Source organism: Canis aureus, chromosome 31, assembly GCF_053574225.1.
Source record: "Canis aureus isolate CA01 chromosome 31, VMU_Caureus_v.1.0, whole genome shotgun sequence".
NCBI lineage: Eukaryota > Metazoa > Chordata > Mammalia > Carnivora > Canidae > Canis > Canis aureus.
Genome location: NC_135641.1, coordinates 23,011,012 through 23,033,792, shown reverse-complemented (window position 1 = coordinate 23,033,792; position 22,781 = coordinate 23,011,012). Strand labels below are relative to the sequence as shown.

The 22,781-nt window shown below is 39.4% G+C and overlaps 1 protein-coding gene across 5 annotated transcripts in view; it reads left to right on the top strand.

Moving 5' to 3' along the window:
- The window catches only part of IGF2BP2 (insulin like growth factor 2 mRNA binding protein 2), a 154,766-nt gene that overhangs the window by 95,013 nt on the left and 36,972 nt on the right, over positions 1-22,781 (top strand). For 4 of the 5 annotated variants that reach the window (XM_077879971.1, XM_077879969.1, XM_077879972.1 and 1 more), the window contains exons 3-5: positions 17,703-17,751; positions 18,883-18,934; positions 22,174-22,237. In XM_077879971.1, the coding sequence (XP_077736097.1) occupies positions 17,703-17,751; positions 18,883-18,934; positions 22,174-22,237 (165 nt within the window). Of the gene's footprint in view, positions 1-17,702; positions 17,752-18,882; positions 18,935-20,413; positions 20,778-22,173; positions 22,238-22,781 lie in introns of those variants that run through there. The other variant, XM_077879973.1, reaches the window with a different exon arrangement.

Below are 22,781 nucleotides of genomic sequence, written 5' to 3'. Positions count from 1 at the left end.
GGACTGGAGAATTCTCAACACTGAGCAGGTCTGTAGTAAGAGGCCATTTGGCCCCAAGAACTGAAGTAGCCTGCCACAGTCACATATCCAGGTGGTAGCCCCGTGCTTAACAGTCTTGTCATCTCACCTCTGTGCCTATGACCTCTCAGTAAACTGGGGTCTTATGCCCTGAGGGAATGAGCTTTCTCTCAGAGCTCTCTGACCATCAAAGGGCTGCAAAGAGCCTGGTCAGAGGCAGAGTGGCCTTCTCATATTCCAATGACCTGGCCTGACCAAAGTGAGTTGAATTGAGAGGCCCGATGACATGGGCTTACAGGGCAGCTACTCCTGCTCTGTTCACTTGTTTATAGTCATACCTCAAGCATGGAAGGTGCTGGATGGTGGGATGAAGAAATCACAGGGAGCAGACTCTGGCTGGGCTATAGGAGATGCAAACAGAGGGTTGTGATAAATGAAACAAAGAAGGCTGTGGGAGCACTGACCTTGCCAGGATAGGCAACCTCCCCTCAGTGAAGGTGAAATTTAGATCCTGGCACCTAATGTTAACCAGCCAATACCTGGAAATGAAGAACATCCCCCACCCCCATCTTGATGATCAGCCCTTACTGATGGGATCGACTTCCCCATGCACCAGCCTGGTCCTGAGTAGATACCCTCTCCTTAACCAGACTAGGATGCTCAAAACAGCCAAGGTGTTCTCCTTGGTGCTGTTCCTCTCCACCTTCCCTGAAGGAAAGTAAGTGAATCCCCTTTGAGGATAGGTTGGTGACACGGATATGGTGGCCAGCCCAGCAGTCTGGCATCTAAGGAGGCCTACAAAATCAGGCAGTCTACTCCCCAGAGATCTGTCCTCTGTGCTGTTAGCAGAGGCCCAAGGAGAGAGCTCTGAGTTTTGTTTTCCTTCTGTTGAGTATAGAAAGAGGAAGAGGAGGGAAAAGAGGCATATTCTGCTTCAACACACAACGCATTTGTAAGATTGCACTACAGACCAAAGGCAAATCACTAGGTCAGTGTTTAATAGGTAGCTGCTGAAGAAAATATTAATTTAAAAAATCCAAAAATGGGACACTTGGATGGCTCAGTGGTTTAGTGGCTGCCTTTGGCCCAGGGCATGATCCTGGGGTTCCGGGATCGAGTCCCACTCAAGCTCCCTGCATGGAGCCTGTTTCTCCCTCTGCGTCTCTGCCCCCCCCCCTTCTCTCTCTCTCTCTCTTTCTCTATCTGTATCTCTCATGAATAAATAAATAAAAATCTTTTTTAAAAAATCCAAAAATATGTTGGGCAGAAGAACTGTTATTGGAGTAAGTAAATAGTCTTCTGTGGGCATTACTTTGATGGAGGCATTATTTACATGGATTTTTAAAAAATAGAAGTTCTAGCGCATTCATTTAAGAAAAATCAATCATGTTATTTAATCATGCCTTTCACTATCCTAAAAAGCTCTTAATATTTTTAATAGATTTATTTGTTGTACTCTCAATAGGTATGGTAAATACCTGCTGGAGACAGAAGAATATTACAATGGTAGTTGGTGAGATGCTTTTATTATAAGATAAAGAGGCACTTAATTTGTTGGTGAAATGTACCTGGCAGCCCCATGTCAAGGAGTAGTGAGGAATGGTCAGCATACTTCCCCAATGGTGGTGTGCACACGGCCACAGGAAAGGGTAGAATTATGCTCGTACCCAAATTTTCAGAGCCACACAGCTCTTTTCTTGGAGGAAGGAAGTCTGCAAGAAGAAAGAAGAAAACAGTTTCTGCAAAGAAAGTTAAAGCTGATGGCTATATTTATATGTCTCCAGTGTTTCACCTGGTGTTCACTGGCCCTGTAAAGGGCCTGATGTTTCTTTTCTGGGTCTTGATGAGAGGTTTAACATTTTCATGGTTTAGCTCAGGAAATAGGAAGCTTTTCCTGATCTGGTTCCTGCCAGCCTCTCTAGCCTGCTCTCTCAGCTTTCACTGGAAGCATTCTTTTCTCAAACTAAGTAAGAGGCCATCATGTTTTTGTGTACCTCATTCCCTTGACTTGGAAGGCCTTTCTAGACCCTTCTCCACTTTTGACCTTGCTTTTGGATGCCTTTTGTACTCTCAATCCTTCCTTTGTTCACCTGGCCCATTCTGTCTCCTGCTCAGGACTTAGCTGAGGTGTCTCTGGGGGCTCTTGCTGGGTTCTACCCTGGCACCCTCCAGCGTGATACAGGCCTGGCTTGTAGCAGCATGGCTCCAGGGTTCACTGACTATTTGCATGGGTGTCCTCCTAACCAGACTGTGAGCTCCTTATGGTAGAGGGCAGGCTTTTCACATGTCTTTCTGGTGTCCAGCATAGTAATTGCTCAGCAAGTGTTTGTCAAATAAATGAAATTGAGTGAGGTTAATCAAATCCAGAAGTCACCTCCTAGAATACTGAAGAAAAGCAGGGAAGAATTCTGTCAAGTTTCTGGGGTGCATGGATGGCTCAGTTGGTTAAGTGTCCAACTCTTGGTTTTGGCTCAAGTCATGATCTCATGGGTCATGGGATCAAGCCCCACGTGGGGCTCTGTGCTTAGCAGGGAGTCTGCTTGAAGATTCTCTCCGTCTGCCCCCCACCAATAGATAGATAAATCTTAAAAAAAAACTGTCAAGTTTTCCAGTTTTCCAGGGTGAGTGAAGTGAGGGATCTTCTTCAACATATTAAGAAGAATCATCAACCTCATTGTAATTAAGATGCAAGTAAGATAGTACTTTTCACGTATGAAGAGGCAGAAATAAAAAATTTGGTAACTGTTTTCAGATGTGTGGAGAAACAACATTAGGTTATATTTGTATTTTAACATTATAAATGCAAGCCTTTTGATCCAGTGATTCCATTTCTAGGGGCTCATCTTCCAAGATACAGTCACACATGTGCAAAATTAGTAGATTAGTAGATATAACAGCATTTTGGGATTTTTTTGTTGTTTTGAAATAGCAAAAGAATAGAAACATATGTCCATCAGGAGATCAGTTACATTAATTATGGTACTTTCATAAAATTGCATATTATGCACTTACCAAAAATAATAATACACTCTGTGTATGTGTATGAAACAATCTCCAAGTGAAAAAAGGCATATACAGAGCACCAACATTTTTATTTGGGGGTAAGGGGAAAGAATATATACATACATACTTATGTATAGAATACTCTATAATGATTTTTTAAAAACATATCAAGAACAAGAGGGCAGAAGGATATGTAAAGCAGATAATTGTTCTATACCTTTTGGTATCTTTTGAACTTTGAGCAAAGAAGGTATAGTATTTGGGACACCTGGCTGGCTTGGTCCATTAAGTGGCTGCCTTCAGATTAGGTCTTGATCCTAGGATCCTGGGACAAGGCCCCGTGTTGGGCTCCCTGATCAGTGGGGAGTCTGTTTCTCCCTCTCCCTTGGTGCCCTCCCTCTCTCTCTCAAATAAATAAATAAAATCTTTAAAATAAATAAATAAAAGTACATTTGTCTGGAAGAAACCAGTTAAGTGGTAGCTAGAAATGTTCAGATTTCCTGAAGTCTACAGAATTGCTGTATAAAAGTCACTGGGAAGAACTCTGTAATATAAACACTTTTCCTCCTGATGTCTCCCCACACCCTTCCACCCTCTGGCTCCTGCCTTTGAAGTCTCTCTCACCTGTTCCCTAGACGCTTGTTGCTAGAAAGAGCCTTAGACAATTATCTAATGGTATATCAAGCTGAACATTGCTGCTTTTCTAATAAATATGCTATGCCTTAAGTTTTTCTCACCTACTGTTATAGCATGTTACTTCAAAAATATGAATGTGGGCTTTACAGAACTATTTAGATCAAAGTTGCAATAACAAGTAGAGTATCACTACAACACTAATTAACCAACATCTGAATTATGGACCAGAGCTGTTTCTATGTAGTGGAAACATAAGCTTTGATCTGGTGGTTTATGACATCAGTGAAATTCCTTGGAAGCAATTATAGTCTCCTTGTTCACAGGCCCATGCCAAGACCTACATACACCTATAGGAAGTGGACAAGTTCCTGCTTAGCTGTGCCATACACTCCATTCATAGTAAATTTCATGAAGTAACATCACACCTTCAAAATCTAGACATCAGAGATTGTGCAAGAATAACCCTGACAGTTGTGAAAGTGTAAACATAAAGCTTCTCTAATAAGATAGAATAGGGAATAAATGGGAGAAATTGTAGCTGTTGAGATGGGTTATGATACAAGTAGAGTCAAAACCCACTATTTTTGGATTGTAAGCCATCCTATTATAAAACACCATGGACTCTGTCATCTAACTTATATATTGGTTTGTCAAAAATTATGACCCAAACAAAATGGAAACTTTGCTGAATTGGGTTGGTTGTTTTGGTTTTTTTGTTTGTTTGTTTGTTCTGTTTTTGTTTTTGTTTTTTCCAGTTCTCTGTAGCTTAGGTCCATGGAGATACCTCTTCTGCTTCTTACCTTCCCTCCTTTATGACAGTTTTGTTTTGCTACTAAAATGAAGTAAATTTTAGTTTGGGAAAGCATTTGGTCTGTCCTCTTGTCTAAGTGCCTCTAGGTCTGAGGCATTAACCAGAGAGGTTAAAGGACTGACTAAACATCTGTCTGACATGTCCAAAAGGGAGTGAGATTGAAACTCAGCTGGGTACACCTCCTACTCTACTTCTCTGTTGTGCTGAAATTATAGTAGCCTTTGGTAACAAAATGTTTTATTAGGGGTGGGGAGAATCACTGTTGGAAAATCCAGGGAATATATTTAAATTTATATTTTTTCTTAAATAATATTTCTCTAAGAAATCGAGGCCTTTTCTTCTGCTTACAGACATTAGTATATAAAGTGTTTGCATTTCCACAAGTTTCTACTGAATATTATAAATTCTCTGTTTCCCACCAAGGAACAAAAGTACTCTCATTTAAGCATAATAATTGAGGTGCTCTTAAATGAAGAAGCTTAGGGGCACCTGGATGATTCAGTCCGTTAAGCATCTGTCTTTGGCTCAGGTCATGATCCTGGGGTCCTGGGATTGAGCCACACGTCAAACTCCCTGCTCAGCAGAGAGCCTGCTAGTCCCTCTTCCTCTGCTGCTCCCCCTGCTTGTGTACTCTTGCTTGCTTGCGCGTGCGCTCTCTCTCTCTCTCTCAAATAAATAAATAATCTTTAAAAAAAATAAAATAAATGAAGAAGAGTAATCCTTCAGTTTGTGAGTTGTACTCCTCAGCTTCTAAAATTATCCTGAAATGGATTTTTAGCCGGACTCCTCAGGTGATTCTGTAAACCTTCAGTGGCTTCTTCCCTGGTTCCCTGCTGGCTCCATGCAATGTCTTCTAATGAATGACATGGTTGTGACTCATCAGATGATGTCAGATTCACTCACATTTCATAGGAAAACCAGCTCTCCTGGGTACATCAGAACCAAAGCTGGAAATGAGAGATGCAAGCACAGTTTGAGGTTGCTGTGCATCTGTCAAAATAATCCTACTGCCCACATTTGTAGGGTGCATTGCAGTTTACAGAGTACTTTCTCTCTCATAATCCCTTGGGATTTGGCCAGGAACAATTAAGAGGAGAGGGCAGTTGCTCATCACAAAATAAGGAGACTGGGACTCTATGAACAGCAGAGGGGAAGGCACCCACTGAACTCTCCTCCCTCCCCCAATGATGTTGTTGGAGACCTGGCTCCAGGCAAAGAAAGAAGCCATGTCCTGAAGTATGGGGCAACCCTGGGCTGCATCCGGAGAAAGGGAAAGAGATGGGAAAAGGAATTTGAAACTGGTAGCAGGACCTCTTGCAGCCACCTGCTGAGCCAGGTAGGTTGTTCACCTTTATTAAAGTCAGGCGTTGACATCTCTCTGCAACTCCCATTGATGGATAATGCTGCGGCCCACCCAGCCAATGGTGCTGGCCTAAGAGGAAGTGATGAAAAGTCAGGAACCAATTGAGACAGATGCTGTGTTTACAGTCTTTGTAAGACTGGGAACTCAGAAGAGAGTGTGAATCAGCAGCTGGAAGGAATTCTGTGTTTAAGTGCCAGAGACGTTAACCCTGTCATGTACATTGATTCATTCATCAAATTTATTGAACGCCTGCTGTGTACATGCCGCTAAGCTAGAAGCTGTGGATGTACAGCAGTAGGGATAGGATGTGCATAGTTGCAGGAGGATACAGTTCATGAACCTTGCATTTCTCTTAGTACCTCTGGGAAAATTTCTCTGTGTAAAAGTCTAGTCTCCCAAAATTGGTTATGAATAAAATTTGCTTATTTGAAGTTCTCTCCCTATTTACTTCATTTTAGAATTGATGTGAAGGGATCATAAAATGAATCCTCATTAAGATGATGAATTACTTTTTAAAAAATATTTATTTGGGAGAAAGAGAAAGAGAGCATGGGGATGGGGATGGAAAGGGAGAGAGGGAGAGAATCTTAAGCAAACTCTGCACTGAGTGCAGAGCCCGACATGGGGCTCGATCTCACAACCCTGAGGTCATGATCTGAGCCAAAACCAAGAGTCAGCTGCTTAACTGACTGTGCCATGCCACTCAGTTGCCCCTAGATGATGAATCCATTTTAAAATAAGAACAATTTGTGTATTCTCTCTGATTCATTCGTATGGTTTTAAAGTTGACTGTTGAGGCTTTAAAGAGTGAATTGTGGGATGCCTGAGTGGCTTAGTTGGTCAAGTGATTGGACTCTTGATTTCAGTTAATTTCGTGGTTTCAGGGTTGTGAGAGTGAGCTCTGTGTTGGGGGCTCCATGCTCAGCAGGGAGTCTGCTTGAGATTCTGAGTCTCTGTCTCTCTCCTCCTGCCCCCACTCCTCTCCCGTGCTCGCTATTGCTTTAAAATAAATAAATAAAATCTTTTTTAAAAAGCTAATTACGTTGTATTCAAACATGTAACATTAAGAGCTAGTGATTTTCCTCTTTTTTTTTTCATCGCACTTTATGAGATACCAATTGGGCACTGCTTTTGTTTTCTTTGCATCCTGTGACCTTGCTTTTATCTTTTTATTGATGTTGTGTGAAAAGTTTGTCTGATTCCTTTCCCAATTTTGATAAATAACTTTCTCATGATCTTTTTTTGTTTTAAAGATTTTATTTATTTATTCATGAGACACACACACACACACACACAGAGAGAGAGAGAGAGAGAGAGAGAGAGGCAGAGACATAGGCAGAGGGAGAAGCAGGCTCCCTGTGGGGAGCCCGATGCAGGACTCCATCCCAGGACCCTGGGATCATGACCTGAGCCAAAGGCAGACGCTCAGCCACTGAGCCACCCCAGGCATCACTCCCATGATCTTTTTCATTTTCTCCAGAGTACCCCCCTTTGTATCGCAGAAAAAGCTTTAGGGGGTGTAGGGCCAGGTATAGGCCCTGGGTAGGGAGTAAAGCTTCTCTAAAACCTCTTTGTGGCAGTTCACATTTTCCACTGCTGTTACAAAAGTATTTGCCCCAACCTTAATTTCCCCACGGCACTTGGAAGCAGGGGCTCTATGATGCTATTCACTAGCTGCAATTACATTATAAGAATACTGTGCAGAAATAGGTGTTTAAAGATATTTGGTTTGCTTCTAGCTAAAATATTTAAGCTAAAAAAATAATAAAAAATAAAATATTTAGGCTAGCAAAAAGCGGGGATAGCCCTTTTCCTTGAATATTTAATTAAGATCAAGGCACTAACTCTGAAGCACTTTGTTTTGTTGAAATTCAGATTCTAAGGGTTGCTGAGGTCAATATTATCCTGTGTTTTTTACTCCCTAGAATATAAGCAGCATGAGGACATTTTTGTTTTGTTTACTGATATACCCCAGAACCTAAGACAAATGCTTGTTATTTAAGAGGTGTTTAGTGCACATTTGCTAAATAAATTTAGAAAAGTTTTAAGTTTAATCTTAGAAATCACCCTGTTTTGGGGCACCTGGGTGGCTCAGGCAGTTAAGTGTCTGCTTTCGGCTCAGGTCATGATCCCAGAGTCCTTGGATGGAGATCCTGCTTCTCCCCTTCCCCCCTGCTTGTTCTCTCTCTCTCTCAAATAAGTAAATGAATCTTAAAAAAAAAAAATCTTGTTCTCCAAAATTGGATAAAATGTCCTATATTTAATCTTCTGTCAGAACGTTTGGGTTGTTTACACCACTGCAACCCCCAGTATAGGTGAGATGTTACTCTTGTGTGAGATGGTGAATACTACTTGATGTGCACAGCAAGGAAAAGGAGTTCCTTTGTGAGGGGGAGGGTATGTGATTTGGCCGACCCTCTCCTACCCTGCTTATTGAGATTTAGGTCTGTAGTAGAGATGCATTTAATTTTTCTTTTTTTTTTTTAAGACTTTTTTTATTTATGAGAGACACAGAGAGAAAGAGAGAGAGGCAGAGACACAGGCAGAGGGAGAAGCAGGCTCCATGCAGGGAGCCCAATGTGGGACTTGATCCCGGGACTCCAGGATCATGCCCTGGGCCGAAGGCAGGCGCTTAAACCGCTGAGCCGCCCAGGGATCCCCATTTAATTTTTCTTAATCATCATCATGACTGTAATGAATAAGATCAAAGTTTTATAACTGGTGGGAATAATTTCTTCTTTTCACAAGTAAAATGTTGGTTTATCATCCATTCCCAAACATTGTGGACTCACAGCTTCTGGCTTGAATTTTTGTGTTCATTGTGAAACTGTTTCTTCAGTAAATCAAGGCATGCTGATATGCTTCTTGTCTTAAGGGGAAAAACACAACTTTTACATGAGTCACTATATCTAATCACAGGGAATGTATGTAGAGGCTACTGTGCTAGGAAATATCTTCTCCTGTCTTTTTTGGTCAACATTGCATTGAGCTGATGAGCATAAACTAGAGTCAAAGAAATTGGCTTGGTTGAAGACCAGTCACTGTCTTCAATAAGCACATGTTCTTATAGTTGGAAGACAGAATATGGATGGAGTGAGCCAGGAAAAAGAAGCCAGCTGTCAGCAACAAATGCTTCTGGTGAATTTGCTGATTGCTGAGCACCTGCTCTGTTCCAGACACTGCTTGGGCTGAGGAGGGCAAAAAATGAAAAAGGCCCAGGTAGGAAGGAAGGAAGGGGACAGATTTGTGTGCTCTTTGGAAAACTAAAGAAAGCAGTTATTTGAAAATGGGTTGAAGAGATGCTGGAAGAAGGATGGCACAGTTGTAGGTGACTAGGCATGTGGCTCCCCTTGCCTTTACAAAGATGATTTTGTGTTTACCATACACCACACAAGGCAAACATTTATATACTCAGATTATAACTTGTGTTGCATCGTGTTTATATGTATCATTTATCTTGGCTCAAATTATGATATGTAAATATGTATTTTTACCCTAGTTAAGTCTTAATTATAGATAATGAGTTGAGGGCCTTGTGAAGAGTAACTAATCACTTCTGTAGAAACAATTTGGTTTTGTTAACTGGAATCTTCATCACAGCAGAATAAGAACATTAAAGAAAATCCTTTCAGTTCTTAACTCTGTTTAAACCTTAAAAAGCTGGAAGTTGGTTTGCAGATTTCTAGTTGACAAAGACTCAGCCTGCCCTCTCAAAATCTCCCTGTCTTGAGTCCAAATGCCTGTTTGTACTTTGGCACACATAAATGCTCTAGTCTCCTGAGAACTTCGTCTGCGTGTCTGGGATCCACTCCACCTTTCCCCACAGAGCAGTCTGTATTTGGAAGAGGGTTCTCAAACTTAATCATGCCTCATGAGGCTCTGCACAGCCCTGGTTAAGGCCGGTGGTACTAAGCAAAACTGTGAGGCAGATTAGTCCCATCCCCAGGCCTTTGCAGGTATGCACAGCTCCCAACCCTGCACCAGGAGAGCCTGACTGTCAGCCAGGAGTCAGCTGACCTGGTGAAGTTATTGACTAGGTAATACCTTTATTATCCCCCTCTAGAGGGCATTTATATGTAAGTAAATTTTTTTGAGGAGCAAAGAGTGAGCCCCTATGGTTAAGTGAAGTATTTAAAACAACCCTACATAGAGGAGGTGTTTTTGATCAGTCTATAATGACATTGACCTTGAGAAAGGCTAGAAGTCCATTTATGAGACCCATTTTCCTAGAATTTGCCTGATAGGGCACATCTTGTCCAAAATTCATTGAACTGAAGTATACATATGAAGTGTAAATTTGTTATTGGGGAAGTGACGATTTCAGAATGACATTTTAAGAACAAAGATTCAAATTGCTGAGCACAAATAAAAAATACCACTCCCTACCTGTGAGATGCAGGCAGAGGACTCATCAGCTTCTCAGTTTACTTATCTGAAAATTGAGGTGAACAATGCCTATTTCATGTGCGAGTGGTAAGGCTTAAATGAGATGCTTAGCATACATTAATGTAAGTCGTAATGGTGGTTTGGAGAAGCGGTCTGGTAAAAACACTGATGAATGTTTTGGGTGAACCTCTGAAAACTTTATTAGACTTCATTAAATAAAATAACTTGGATAGGGAGGAAATAGTGTTCAGTGAAGCACATGGAGAAGTTCTGGTAAAACTAAAGCTAAAACTATTCCTTTGTCAGGTCACAAAATGAATTGAGAGAGATGGTAGATTGGGAAAGTTGGTATTCTCTATAGGGAATTGTATACAACAGACCTTGATAAGAATGGTCACAGTTTTCCTGTATGCATTTTTTTTTTAACTTCCTAAAGAAGTTTTTGGCAAAGAAAAATGTTAATTTTTCCCCAAATAACTAGATTTTTTTTTGTCTTCCTTCAAATACTTCTCCTGTGTACCACTATTCTGGTAAAATGAGTCCCTTTGCCAAAAACTGAATATGAATAGAAGAAGAGAAAGTGTTAGACACTTCCTTTTTAAAAAGCTAAAATATTGAATCTCTGAGAATTCTGGTTATCTTCTTTGCTAGAGCAATATATGGTTGTTTCAGTCTACAAAGTCAAGCATGCTAATTGCTTTTTTTTTTTTTAAGATTTTATTTTTGAGTGATCTCTACACCCAACTTGGGGTGTGAACCCACAACCCCAAGATCAAGAGTTACTTGTTCTACCAACCAAGCCAGCCAGGCACCCCCATACTGATTCCTTTTAACACGAGATTATTTTAACCTTACAGTTCCAAAGGTTTTGTAGAATCCTGCAGTTGAAATGAAACTTAATGGTCTTTTCATGCAAATTATACTCACTGTACCCCTTTCCAATAGGGGAATTACTTCACCATCTTGCCCAGGAGTAGCAGTCTGGCCAGTCTTCTCCTGAACATCTAATTATCATAAATCATCCCATTGATTCTTTTCTTCCCCTTTCTCCCTCTTTCAGCAACAATTAAGAATCCTGGTGTTTTCCTCAAAAGGGAAATTTGGAATTGCCTTAGCAACTTCTTAAAAGTTAAGGCCTTTTTTATAAGCTGGTAGACTGAGAGGGTATAGAAGATTAAATAAGTTACAGAGTCTCAGGCTGCTGCTTAATCATATTCACTACTGTCTTTTCTGTCACATTCAAGCAGTGGACATTCATGAGCTCCTGACCTTGAATGTTCAGGAAGCATGAGCATGTTAGGGCTGCTGGGGAATTTATGGTTTGTGGATGTGAGTTTATAGAGCCAAGAAGTTACCAGGAAAAAAAAAAAGAAGTTACCAGGTTTGTAACTGCAGTTCTGCTGGCTCAAAACCTTTTGCAGTAGGTCACCACAATAATACCTGATTTATGATTTGACCCATAGTACCACTAATATTCACAAAGACTTTGATCACATAATTTTTCTTCTTAAAAAAAATCCCAGAACCTCTTTTTGTTCATTTTTCAGCAGTTTATATATTGAAAGCATTAGGTTTTCTAATAATTTATAATAAATTTATTTTAGATCCCATAGAAGCAAAGGCAATTGTTCTTAATAATTTTGTATCAAAGAAAGTAACTAAACAATTTGTTTAGTTGACTCCTAATCATTTTCTGTGCACCACCTCTGTGTGTGTTTGTGTGTGTGTGTGTGTGTGTGTGTGTGTGTGTGTGTGAGAGAGAGAGAGAGAGAGAGAGAGAGAGAGGGAGTTGAGGGGAGGATTTAAGTGACAGTTGGCTAGAAGATTGGACTTGGTTATCCATTTACTTCCCTGAGCAGCCGTAGGTCCTAGTTCAATTTAGTGCAGACTATCCCTTCTACAGACTGTCAGAAGTTTTAAGTATAAGTTTTAGACCCATACTAATGAGTGCATGGGATACAGTGGAATCTGACTGTAACACTGGTGGGGGAGGACAACACAAGAACCATGGCGGTTTTAGTCTTGGCTCTACCGCAGTCCTTGGAGTTGATTAACATCCTTGCCACTCTTTAGACATAATGCACGTTCCGTGGTGCTCTAATTTCCCTCCACTGAGAGGACTGTGTATCATCTGATGATACCCAGAATTGCTTTTGAAACAGATGGGACCTAGCTAGGTAGACTCCCTCATTGAACCCCAAAGGACTCTTTCATAGGGACCCTCTTTACTCCTAGATTGCCTCTCTAGTCCACACTTCACCTGGGATCCTCCAGTCCCTAGACAGCCTAACTTACAAATGGAACCTGAGATCTTATGAGCTGCATTCCCACAAGTTGTTAATTTTGTTCTCTGCTCAAGCCCTCATCATGGTCAGGGTTTGGACTAGAGTTTCCAAGGTGGCTGATCAGACTTGTGGCTAATTACCATATGCCTGAAAAACTGTGCCATCGTCCTCCACACATGCAAACACGTATTTTACTTCCTTTTTTTTTTTTTTTTTTCTGAATACAGGTAAAATGATTCTTCAGAATCACAGAAATTCCATGACAATTAAATATGATTGTATTTCCCCAAATGGTTGGCCACTTATTTTAAGCTACAGATTCTACCATACGAAGTAATTTCTGCCAGGTAATTGAAACTCCTAACAATGGACATCTAGTTTATCTGAAATTCACTTAAGTTGGAACTTTCTATTTCCTCTGGGCATCTACAGTACTAAGATAATATAAGAAGTATTCTGAGGCACTTAGATGCTGAAAAGCTCCATATAGGGATGCCTAGGTGGCTCAGTGGTTGAGCATCTGCCTTTGGCTCAGGTCATGATCCCGGGGTCCTGGGATCGAGTTCCACCCACGTCTTACTCCCCACAGGGAGCCTGCTTCTCCCTCTGCCTATGTCTCTGCCTCTCTCTGTGTGTCTCTCATGAATAAATAAATAAAATCTTTAAGAAAAAAAAAGCTCCATATACCATATATACAATGGAATATTACTCAGCCATCAGAAAGGGTGAATGCTTACCATTTACATCGATGTGGATGGAACTGGAGGGTATTATGCTGAGTAAAATAAGTCAGTTGGAGAAAGTCAATTATCATATGGTTTCAGTCATATGTGGAATATAAGAAATCATGAAAGAGACCATAGGGAAGGGGGAGTGGGAAACTGAGTGAGGAAAAATTAGAGAGGAAGACCAACCATGAGAGACTCCTGATTCTGGGAAACAAACTAATAGTTGCAGCAGAAGAAGGTGGGTAACTGGGTGACAGGCACTAAGGAGGGCACGTGATGTGATGAACACCGGGTGTTATATGTTGGCAAATTAAATTAAAAAAAAAAACAATGCAGAGCATAAAATTTTGATACATACTACAACATGGATGACCCTGAAAACATTATGTAAACTGTAATACAGTGAGGTATCTGTACCTCAGATACCTTGCATATAAACTGCAAGTGTAACAAATTACTTTTGATGAAGGGATAAGTGCACAAAGTTTGGGTAGTTTGGTGTTGGCAAGGTAGAGATGAGGAAGATAGTAACAGGGTCATGAAAGAAAATTTGGATGTGGTGACAGGGAATCAAAAAAGACAGGAGTAACCAGCCATACTTGTGTTTTAGAGAGTCACTGGCAGCCAAGGAGGGAGTACAGTCAGAAAATGGGCCAACTAGGAGACTGCTCTAATGCTTCTGGGCAGTGAGGATGAGAAATGTCATTACATATATTTAGAGAAGCTTGTTTTTTGTTTTTTGGGGGTTTTTGTTTTTGTTTTTTTTTTAATAAAGGAACTGTGAGATTATTCCCTTTTTTTTTAAGGAATAAAATATTTTCTTAAAACCAGTCCCTTTCCTGAGTTACTGTGTAAGTTTGGCTTTTTAAAGCAGGGCACACTTTTAGGGATTTCAGAGAGAAAAAGATCTACATTTGTTGGTTGAAACTGAACCCAACACTGTTTCTTTTCTAAAGGAAAAAGGGACAAGAACTCCTCCCTCTTCTCTTGACTACCTGACAAAGGAGAAATAAAGAGTTGGCCTTCTAGGGTGGGGTCAGGGGATCCACATCATAGGCAGGCTACAGCCAGCAATGGGAATGCTTTTCCGAGTCCATGGGGTGCCATGCTCTCCTTTTATACTAGATACTTGGCCCTGTGCTGGACAGGAGACTAGTACACCAGGAGACTGTCTTTGAGGAAATTACTATCTAGCAGAGGGTTCATGGGGGACCAGGACAGCCCCAGCAGATAAATAATTATAGCAGAGTGAACTGTTACAAAAACTGAAGGATGCAGAGGGGACCGTCCTGCCTGGAGATACCTTGGAAGCCTTTGCATGTGGGAGTGGGATTTGAAGGGCATGTGGAAGTCCCTCTCTGGTGAGAAGGAAATGGGCATCCGAGGATCCCCAGAAGGAGGCACAGCATCCAGATGGTGCCTTGGAAGTTAGCAGAATTCCCAGGTCCTGATTGATCCTGATCCTGAAAGATAATCGCTCAGGATAATCTTCCCAGTGATCCAAGGATCATTTTAATTGTTTCTCCTGTAGTGATATCCTTTTTTAGTTCTGTTTGTTTTCTTCCTTTCCATACTGATCTAAAATTAGAGATGCCACACACCAACTTTTTAGAGACTATTTCTCCTGGAATCCTGCTTAACAAACATTGCAGTTACTGAACTAATTGCTTGATGTGCATTCTCTTACATGAGATGTTACAGGGAAACGTTATTATTTTGGACCCATTTAGTTAGGATTTGGGATAATCTACACCTGGGCAGAGTTTGACAGCTTACACATTAGAAACAGAGTTGGCTAAATAAATTAATATTTTGTTAAATAAGATTTCAAGAATACCTAACCTAATTATGGAAGAAGTCAGGTGTTTTTTTTTTTTTTTTTGTTGTTGTTCTTTTTTTTTTTAGTAGATTCTAGCGTACTTTTCAAAAATAAATCTTGTGTATTCATTAAAGTAGCCTTAGTAAGAATTTTAATTGTTAATTTTTTAAAGCAAGTAAGACATGAATACATTCTCATTAAAAAAAAAATGACAGAGGTAGCTAAAATACGTGTATTTATTCCCCCTTTCACCAACCTCTTGTAGCTACTACCTTTTTTTTTTTTAAATTTTTTATTTATTTATGATAGTCACAGAGAGAGAGAGAGAGAGAGAGAGGGAGGCAGAGACATAGGCAGAGGGAGAGGGAGAAGCAGGCTCCATGCACCGGAAGCCCGATGTGGGATTCGATCCCGGGTCTCCAGGATCGTGCCCTGGGCCAAAGGCAGGCACCAAACCGCTGCGCCACCCAGGGATCCCAGCTGCTACCTTTTTAATGTATTTGCAAAGCACACACATTTAATAACATGTAGTATGTATAGAGCACTTAAAAAACAGGGTCAGCCTAATGTATAATTAGCTCTCTTCTTATAACAGCATGCCTTGGAGAGTTTCCTAATGACCATGTCCACGCGTTTACTTCATTTCTTTAAGTAATCTCTACACCCAAACTTTCAACCCCGAGATCGAGAGTTGGATGCTCTACTGACTGAGACAGCCAGGCATCCCTACTTCATTCATTTGTACAGCTGTATAATGTTCCATCTTGTGACTATCTGATGATTTATTTATTCTTGCCCTGTTGGTAGATTTTAGATTATTTGCAGTCTTTGTCATAACATACAATGCTATAGTAGCTATCTTTTTTCCAAAACTTTGTGTTCATACATGGGTTTCTTCCAATAAGACTTATACCAGTAAATTCTTAGTTAGCATTTAGAATCAATGTTTATATTTGGAGATAAAAATATTTTTCTTTAGAAATATTCAATTTCTTGCAAATTCTGATGCCTTTTCTATAAATAGCTAGGCTTGTGACATCTTCAGTGGAACATTCCATGTAGCCTCTACATGGGATGGTGTCAGCAGTTTTATTATGAACTATTGCCAAAGGCAGTGTCAGAAAAAAGGCTTCATAGCATAGAGGTAAAAATTAGTTCTTGGTTCTTTTTCCTCCTTCCTATCCTGAGACAAGATGAAAGGTTCTATAGACTGGCTTGTATTGTCATTGAAGGAGCCCTATAGTAAAGCACGAATGCCTTCTCATTCTTAAAAATAAATTAGAAGTACTGTATAGGATCTAGGATGACCCCTCCTTGCATTCAATAAAAACAATCTGAGAAAACTGGAGCCCCTGATTTACTTCATTGTTTGTTTCCATGTTTCCTCTCTCTTTTCCTCTCTGCATGAATTGTAACATTTTTTTCTGGAGCTATTGCCAAAATTAAAGGCATGAAAAAAGATGTGGCGGTGTGTTGCCACTATTTGGTACCTCTGATACCAGAAGGAAAGAACAAGTAATGGCAGGTACTTTGGCCATCATACCCTTTCTCTTGCAACACCCTCAAATAGATATTTAGGGGAATTGAATGTCAAGTCCATCCATTAAAATGACCTCTCTAATATTTAAATGCTGCTCTGTTTTCCTTCCAGAATCTAACATGTTCTTAAAAGATAGAAAAAAAATTCTTATCCTATTCTTTTTTTCCACATAACTTTAATGTTTACATTAAAAAAAAAAGAAACAATCTAACTCAAAATTATCAGACCAGCAGGATGTCTCAGCAAAACAGAAAAATCCTCTGACTAGAAAGGCAGGAGAAGGCCCAAAAGTCCATCAACAGGAGATGATGGACTTTGGTACATCCAGGTAACACAAAATAGAATGAGGATGCTCTCTATCTGCCAATTTGGGAAGATCTCCAGGATGTTACTGTTAAGGTGGAAAAAAAATAACCAGCATACAGAGAGCTTGTTTCTACAATTAATATCCAAATATTTCTGTAAGAAAAGAGGAGAAATAAGAATTTGTATTCACTATTATTTGCGTAAAGAAACTGAAGGATACATGAGCAATAAGTAAAAGTGTTTATTTCTGGTGAGGGAAGGGGGTGCATATAAAAATATGCCTTTTTATGGTGTTCTAATTTTTTAATAGTGTATTACTTATTTAAAGATAAAAAGTAATTTTTGAAAGGAAGTTTTGTATTAGGTAAGGGGTGAGCTAAATCTGATCTTGTTTAAATCCACTATATATGTGAGTTCAGCTATCATATTTGAGCTGAGGTCTCTTTTGGGGTAGGGTCAGTTGCAGGACCATATATTTTGGGGAGGATGTTAAAATTCTGTAATTAGAATCTATATGGGAATTTAAATTCTAACTTCTTTGGCAAGAAATTAGAAAGGCATGTCTGCATTTAAACATTTTTTTTTAACCGTATTCAGACTTGTTAGGTTTTTTTCTTCACTTTTTTCCCCAAAGTAACTGAAACCCTTAAAACATGATGCTTACGAGTCACAGCTGGAATCTCTTGCTGATGCCTCAGTAAATACAGTGAGAAGTGAACTCAAACTCTGGTCTTAAACCTGTTTTTATTATTTGCTGAAGTCTGTGTCCTGGAGAAAGTGTTACAGTCTGAGCTTTCATTTTGACAGGAGCAGAAAAATTCAGATCCGAAACATCCCTCCTCACCTGCAGTGGGAGGTAAGCCAGTGTCACCTGCATATTTACTGTCTTCCTGCTCTCTACCCTCACCTTACTTTATAATAGGCCAACAAAACATCTCTCCCTCTGTTAGTTCCCTGAGGAATTAGAGGTCTTCAAGTCCTTTCCCACAAGGCCCCAGTGTTTTCTCTCTTCCTTTTTCAATATCCTAAAGTATGTGATCTGCCATAACTTTAGGGTTTGTCCCTTTTGTTGGGCAAGGTGTATGCTTTGAGCCCCCCGTTCTGTCTTCTCCAGCACCAAGCAGCAACAAACTCTGAAACTAAATGTATACCTGGTTTGTGATTTTTATCTCACGATTTTGTAAAAGATTTTTACTTTTCCAATTTTTACTTTTCCAAATTATGATTTTGGAAAAAAAATCAGTGGAAACCCAGTAAAAATAGAAGGGTGTTAGACTAGGTTTTCGTTTATTTTGAATTAGTTTTGCAGTGAATAGTAGTTAAGATATAGTTTCAGAGTTGTAAAACTTATAAAATAGCAACCTTAAAATTTAAAAAGATAAAATTCAAGGAGTAGCTTTATTGCACTATTTAAAAACAAACTGCCCCAATGTTTCTTTCCAAATGAAACGAAATCAAAACAGCCCTAAAGGAAACAATGTTTTGTCTGACATTTTTATTACTTAAAAAAAAAAGCTTTATTATGAAACAGTTCAAATATATATATCCCATTGCTTTGTAAAATAAGGAAATCTCTAGAGAAAAACAGAAGGAAGAATGATTAAAACTTCCAAGAAGGACAAATGAGCCTTGTATTTTATTCTCCTTGTCATTTCAAAAGCAATGTGTTCCAACCATCACGATGAATGTGATTGTTAACATTTACTAAGACTGAAATCCTGCTGTGTTACCCCAGTGAACAGATTACTTGAGAGCCAATAAGCAAATACAAGTCCCATGTATTTATTCAGTTCTGTTTTGTTGGAAGACCTGAGGTATCAATTTATTTAGATTATTCCTATAACTATCCTTACTTTGTTTTATTTCATTTGTTGGAAAATATCACTAAACCATTTGTGTGTGTGTGTGTGTGTGTGTGTGTGTGTGTGTGTGTGTGTGTGTGATCTTGTCTTCCCATTCTGACATTGAAGCTTTTTTTAAATTTCAGGTGCTGGATGGACTTTTGGCTCAGTATGGGACAGTGGAGAATGTAGAACAAGGTAATAAGTGAGGAAATTAGCCTCTTGAATTTTGAGGGGGATTATTAGTTATTTCTTGTAGGCTGGGTCAACTCCAAAGAGAAATAGTAAATTCAAATTCCTTTTAAACAGGCTTCCTCTGCATATGAGAGATAGTCAAATCTTTTTATCCATATCTGTATAATTTGTTTTTTTAAGGAATATGACTTACAGGTTGGTTTTTTAATACTCTGTTAATGTGCAGACAAAACACTATCAAGCTGAGGTAAGCTTAATTCACTTGGAAGTAATTGAATTTACGTTGTTACAGTTTTCCTCTTCCTGGCTAAGAACAACAGATCCCTAATATCTTAGATTGAGTGTTTCTCAAGGAAGAGGACTCCTATACCAGAAGTGCCCATGATACTTATGAAAATGCAGATCCCTGGGGCTCACCATAGACCTACAAAGTAAGACTCTTTGGGGCAAAAGTTCATGAATCTGTATTTTAAACAAGCACCCCCAAGTGATTTTTGTGTGTACTCAAGTTTGAGAGCCACAGATTAGGAAGTTTTGGAAATCCACAGAAAATATATACTCTTCTTTCTGCCGCTCTCACTTTTATCATCTAAAACATGAAATGCTATGATTTAAAAAAAAAAGATACTTTTTTTAAAGAAGCTGATATCTTATGTTGCTCTGCAAGAGTCCCAGAAAAGTAGATTCTAGGCTCCTGATATGACAGGCGATAACATGCAATAAAGATTATTTTTCTTTGGCCTGATGTAACAAGCAGTAACATGCAATAAAGAAGAATGTGAATTAGGTCATTTACTGACTATGAGCCCTTGGGAAAGTCACTTACCCTCACTGACTGAGTTTCCACCTGTATAAAATGGGGAGAATAATGTCTACTTCTTTCTGTATCACTAAATAGCTGTGGCACCCAGAGAGAACCTGTATAAATATTTGTAGGCAATGGAGTCCTGTATGATCTCAAGGCTGAGGTTCACTTGGAACTAATCACAGCGAACCCATTTTCTTACATGCAATCTGTTCTATCTGCCAGTATAATAATCATTTTTAAGTAGTAATTATTCAGATGTTCTCCACTCCATGAATATTAAAAATATTATTATTCAATTTCATGCTGCTGACTGCCCATGCCCAAAGGTGAAGGGAAAGAGCTCAGAAAGAAGACATGATTTACAAGGATTCTATTTCTCAGTTCTTGTTATTTCCCTCAACATGGAAAAGAAGACATTCTAATAAGGATTGGATGTAGTAGGCAAGATGGCCTCACAGACATGAACCTGTAAAAGTTACTAGCTAAGACCATGTTATAAATTCAGGACAATGCCATGCAAGGAAGAATTATTTCAGGTCCCCAGGGCGGTTTACAACTCTTAGCGCACCTGTGCCCTGGAGACCACCCAGTTTCCAGCTGCCTCACAACTACAGGATAGAAGTGTTGGGTTTTCTGTTTTGTTTTGTTTCATAGGTGATTCCTGATTCAGCAGGAAAACATTTTCAGTAGAGTTTTAAGAAACTTTTTAGAGTTTTTATGTCCAGCGAAATAAATTATTTGAATGGAGCTCAGTTCTTTCCAGAATCGCAGAACTGTCTGATTTCCTGAAGACAAGTGTCTTTGAATAACAGAGAATATGACTAAGAAGTGAGAACAGAATCTGAGAATCTGAGCATCCTAGTGGATAGATTTATTCAGGAGGTCCAAACCCTTTCTCCCTTTCTGGGAGTCGACAGCCTCATCTGGAGCACTAGAAAGCAGCAAATAGGAACCCTCTGTACATTCTGTGTGTCAGCACTGAGAGAGGACGGTTGTGGGCTGCTCATCCCCTGTTTTGCACTATGAGGACTTCTCTGGGTAAGTGTGAATTAGGGCAGCAAGAACACTCCCGGGCAGAGCCAGGCTGGGCTCAGCATTTATGACATGTAAATCTCAGGGGCATCTCCTTTCTGAAGACTGTACATCCCTTCCCTGTGAAGGCTGCAGCTACTCAGAGGTTATCGAATACACAGTATTTTGAGCCCTGGCCTTTAACCTCTTTGAGAATCTTATGGAAATTATAAACCAGAGGAATTCATATATCCACACATTTGAATCTTTGGTCGGGGTGGGGGTGGGGGTGTGAGTTTATATAGAATTCCTAAAGCCCTAACACGGATCTAGGATTAGGAATCCCTACACTACAGGGTTTTATTATTACTTTGGAAAGCAGCTTTATCATGGTTTTCTTGAATTATCATTAACTTCCTGTTGTTAACTCCAAGTCTCCCAATAGCTTACAAGTTTTTTAAAGGGAGGATCTGATTTAGTCATGGCTACTTGTTTTGGGAAAACCAGGATTTGGGAATTACCTTTATCTGGCTTGGATTGAGAAAGCTTTATCTTGCCTTTTAAATTTATTTTTAACTTCTGACTTTAGAAGAAGAGGCAAGCAGTTATGAACCAGAGTAAGCCAGCTCACAAGAGTTTAGTATTTAGTCACTCTTAGAGTTCTCTCCTTCAGCCAAGTAAGTTATAATTGTCAGTTTTCTTTATTTATTATATACAATTATTAGATTTAACTCACCGTCATGGAGCTCAGTCAAAGGGAAACAAAAATATTAATTCAACTCTAAGAATGAATGAAGAATTAAAATACCTTTTATTATTTTATTCATATATACAGTTATTTAAAAATAAAGGCAGAACATAACATTAAAACTCATACCTTGGCAGTAGTACAATAAATTGATATATACTTCTAAGAAAATAATCTGAAAAATATGCGTTAAGCGTTATGTTCTGTTATCCAGTTATTTTTCTTTCATGACTTTGGCCTAAAGAGTAATTCATAAAACAACATAAATCAAATGATGTTTGCAGTAAAGGTGATTTTTTGCAACACTACTTAGAAGAGCAGATATTGGGAATAACCCATATGTCAACAATTGAATGGTTAGGCAGAAATCATGGCACATTTACTTAAATTTTACATAGACATTAAAATGAAAAATACAAACATGTGCACATACAATAGTATTTATAAGTGAAAATGTAGCTTTGAGTTGTATATACAATTGATTACAAATGTGCATATACAGTTGATTACTATTTACTATGAATGCACGTGAATAAAGATAGAGATTCAGATAACTGTGCAGTTAGACTGATGAATTTTTTGTTCATTCTTTTCTCAAGTTAGTCTGTTTACATTGAGCTAGAGGGTGGCAGCTTTTTTTTTCCTATGACAGTATAGTTTTTGCTTCTTTCCTAGTCAACACAGACACAGAAACTGCCGTTGTCAACGTCACATATGCAACAAGAGAAGAAGCAAAGATGTAAGTGGGTTTGGACTACTTTCCTTTTAAAATTTTGGGGGGGTGGGCAGCCCCAGTGGCTCAGCAGTTTAGCACCGCCTTCAGCCCAGGGTCTGATCCTAGAGACCCGGGATCGAGTCCCACATCGGGCTCCCTGCATGGGGCCTGCTTCTCCTTCTGCCTGTGTCTCTCCCTCTCTCTGTCTCTCTGTGTCTCTCATAAATAAGTAAGTAAATAAAATCTTTAAAAAATAAAATAAAATAAAATTTTGGAGGGTTGTCTTTGAATTCCAAAAAGATCCTTATCTTTGACACACCAGAGGAGCTCTAGGACATCTCTGCTACTTACTTTTGACATGTCAGTGGAGCTCGAGGGCATTTATACCATTATCCAGGATGTCCATTTGTTGGTTGTACAGAGTCTTTATCTTGAAAAATATTGAGCCATGGCATCAAAACTGAGGTGGGTGCTGTGTCTTGACATGGTCGGGAATAGAGGCACCAGTTCTCTGACACTATGTTCCACAGACTCTGCTTTGCCAACCAGTGGGAGCTTCTTTTACCTG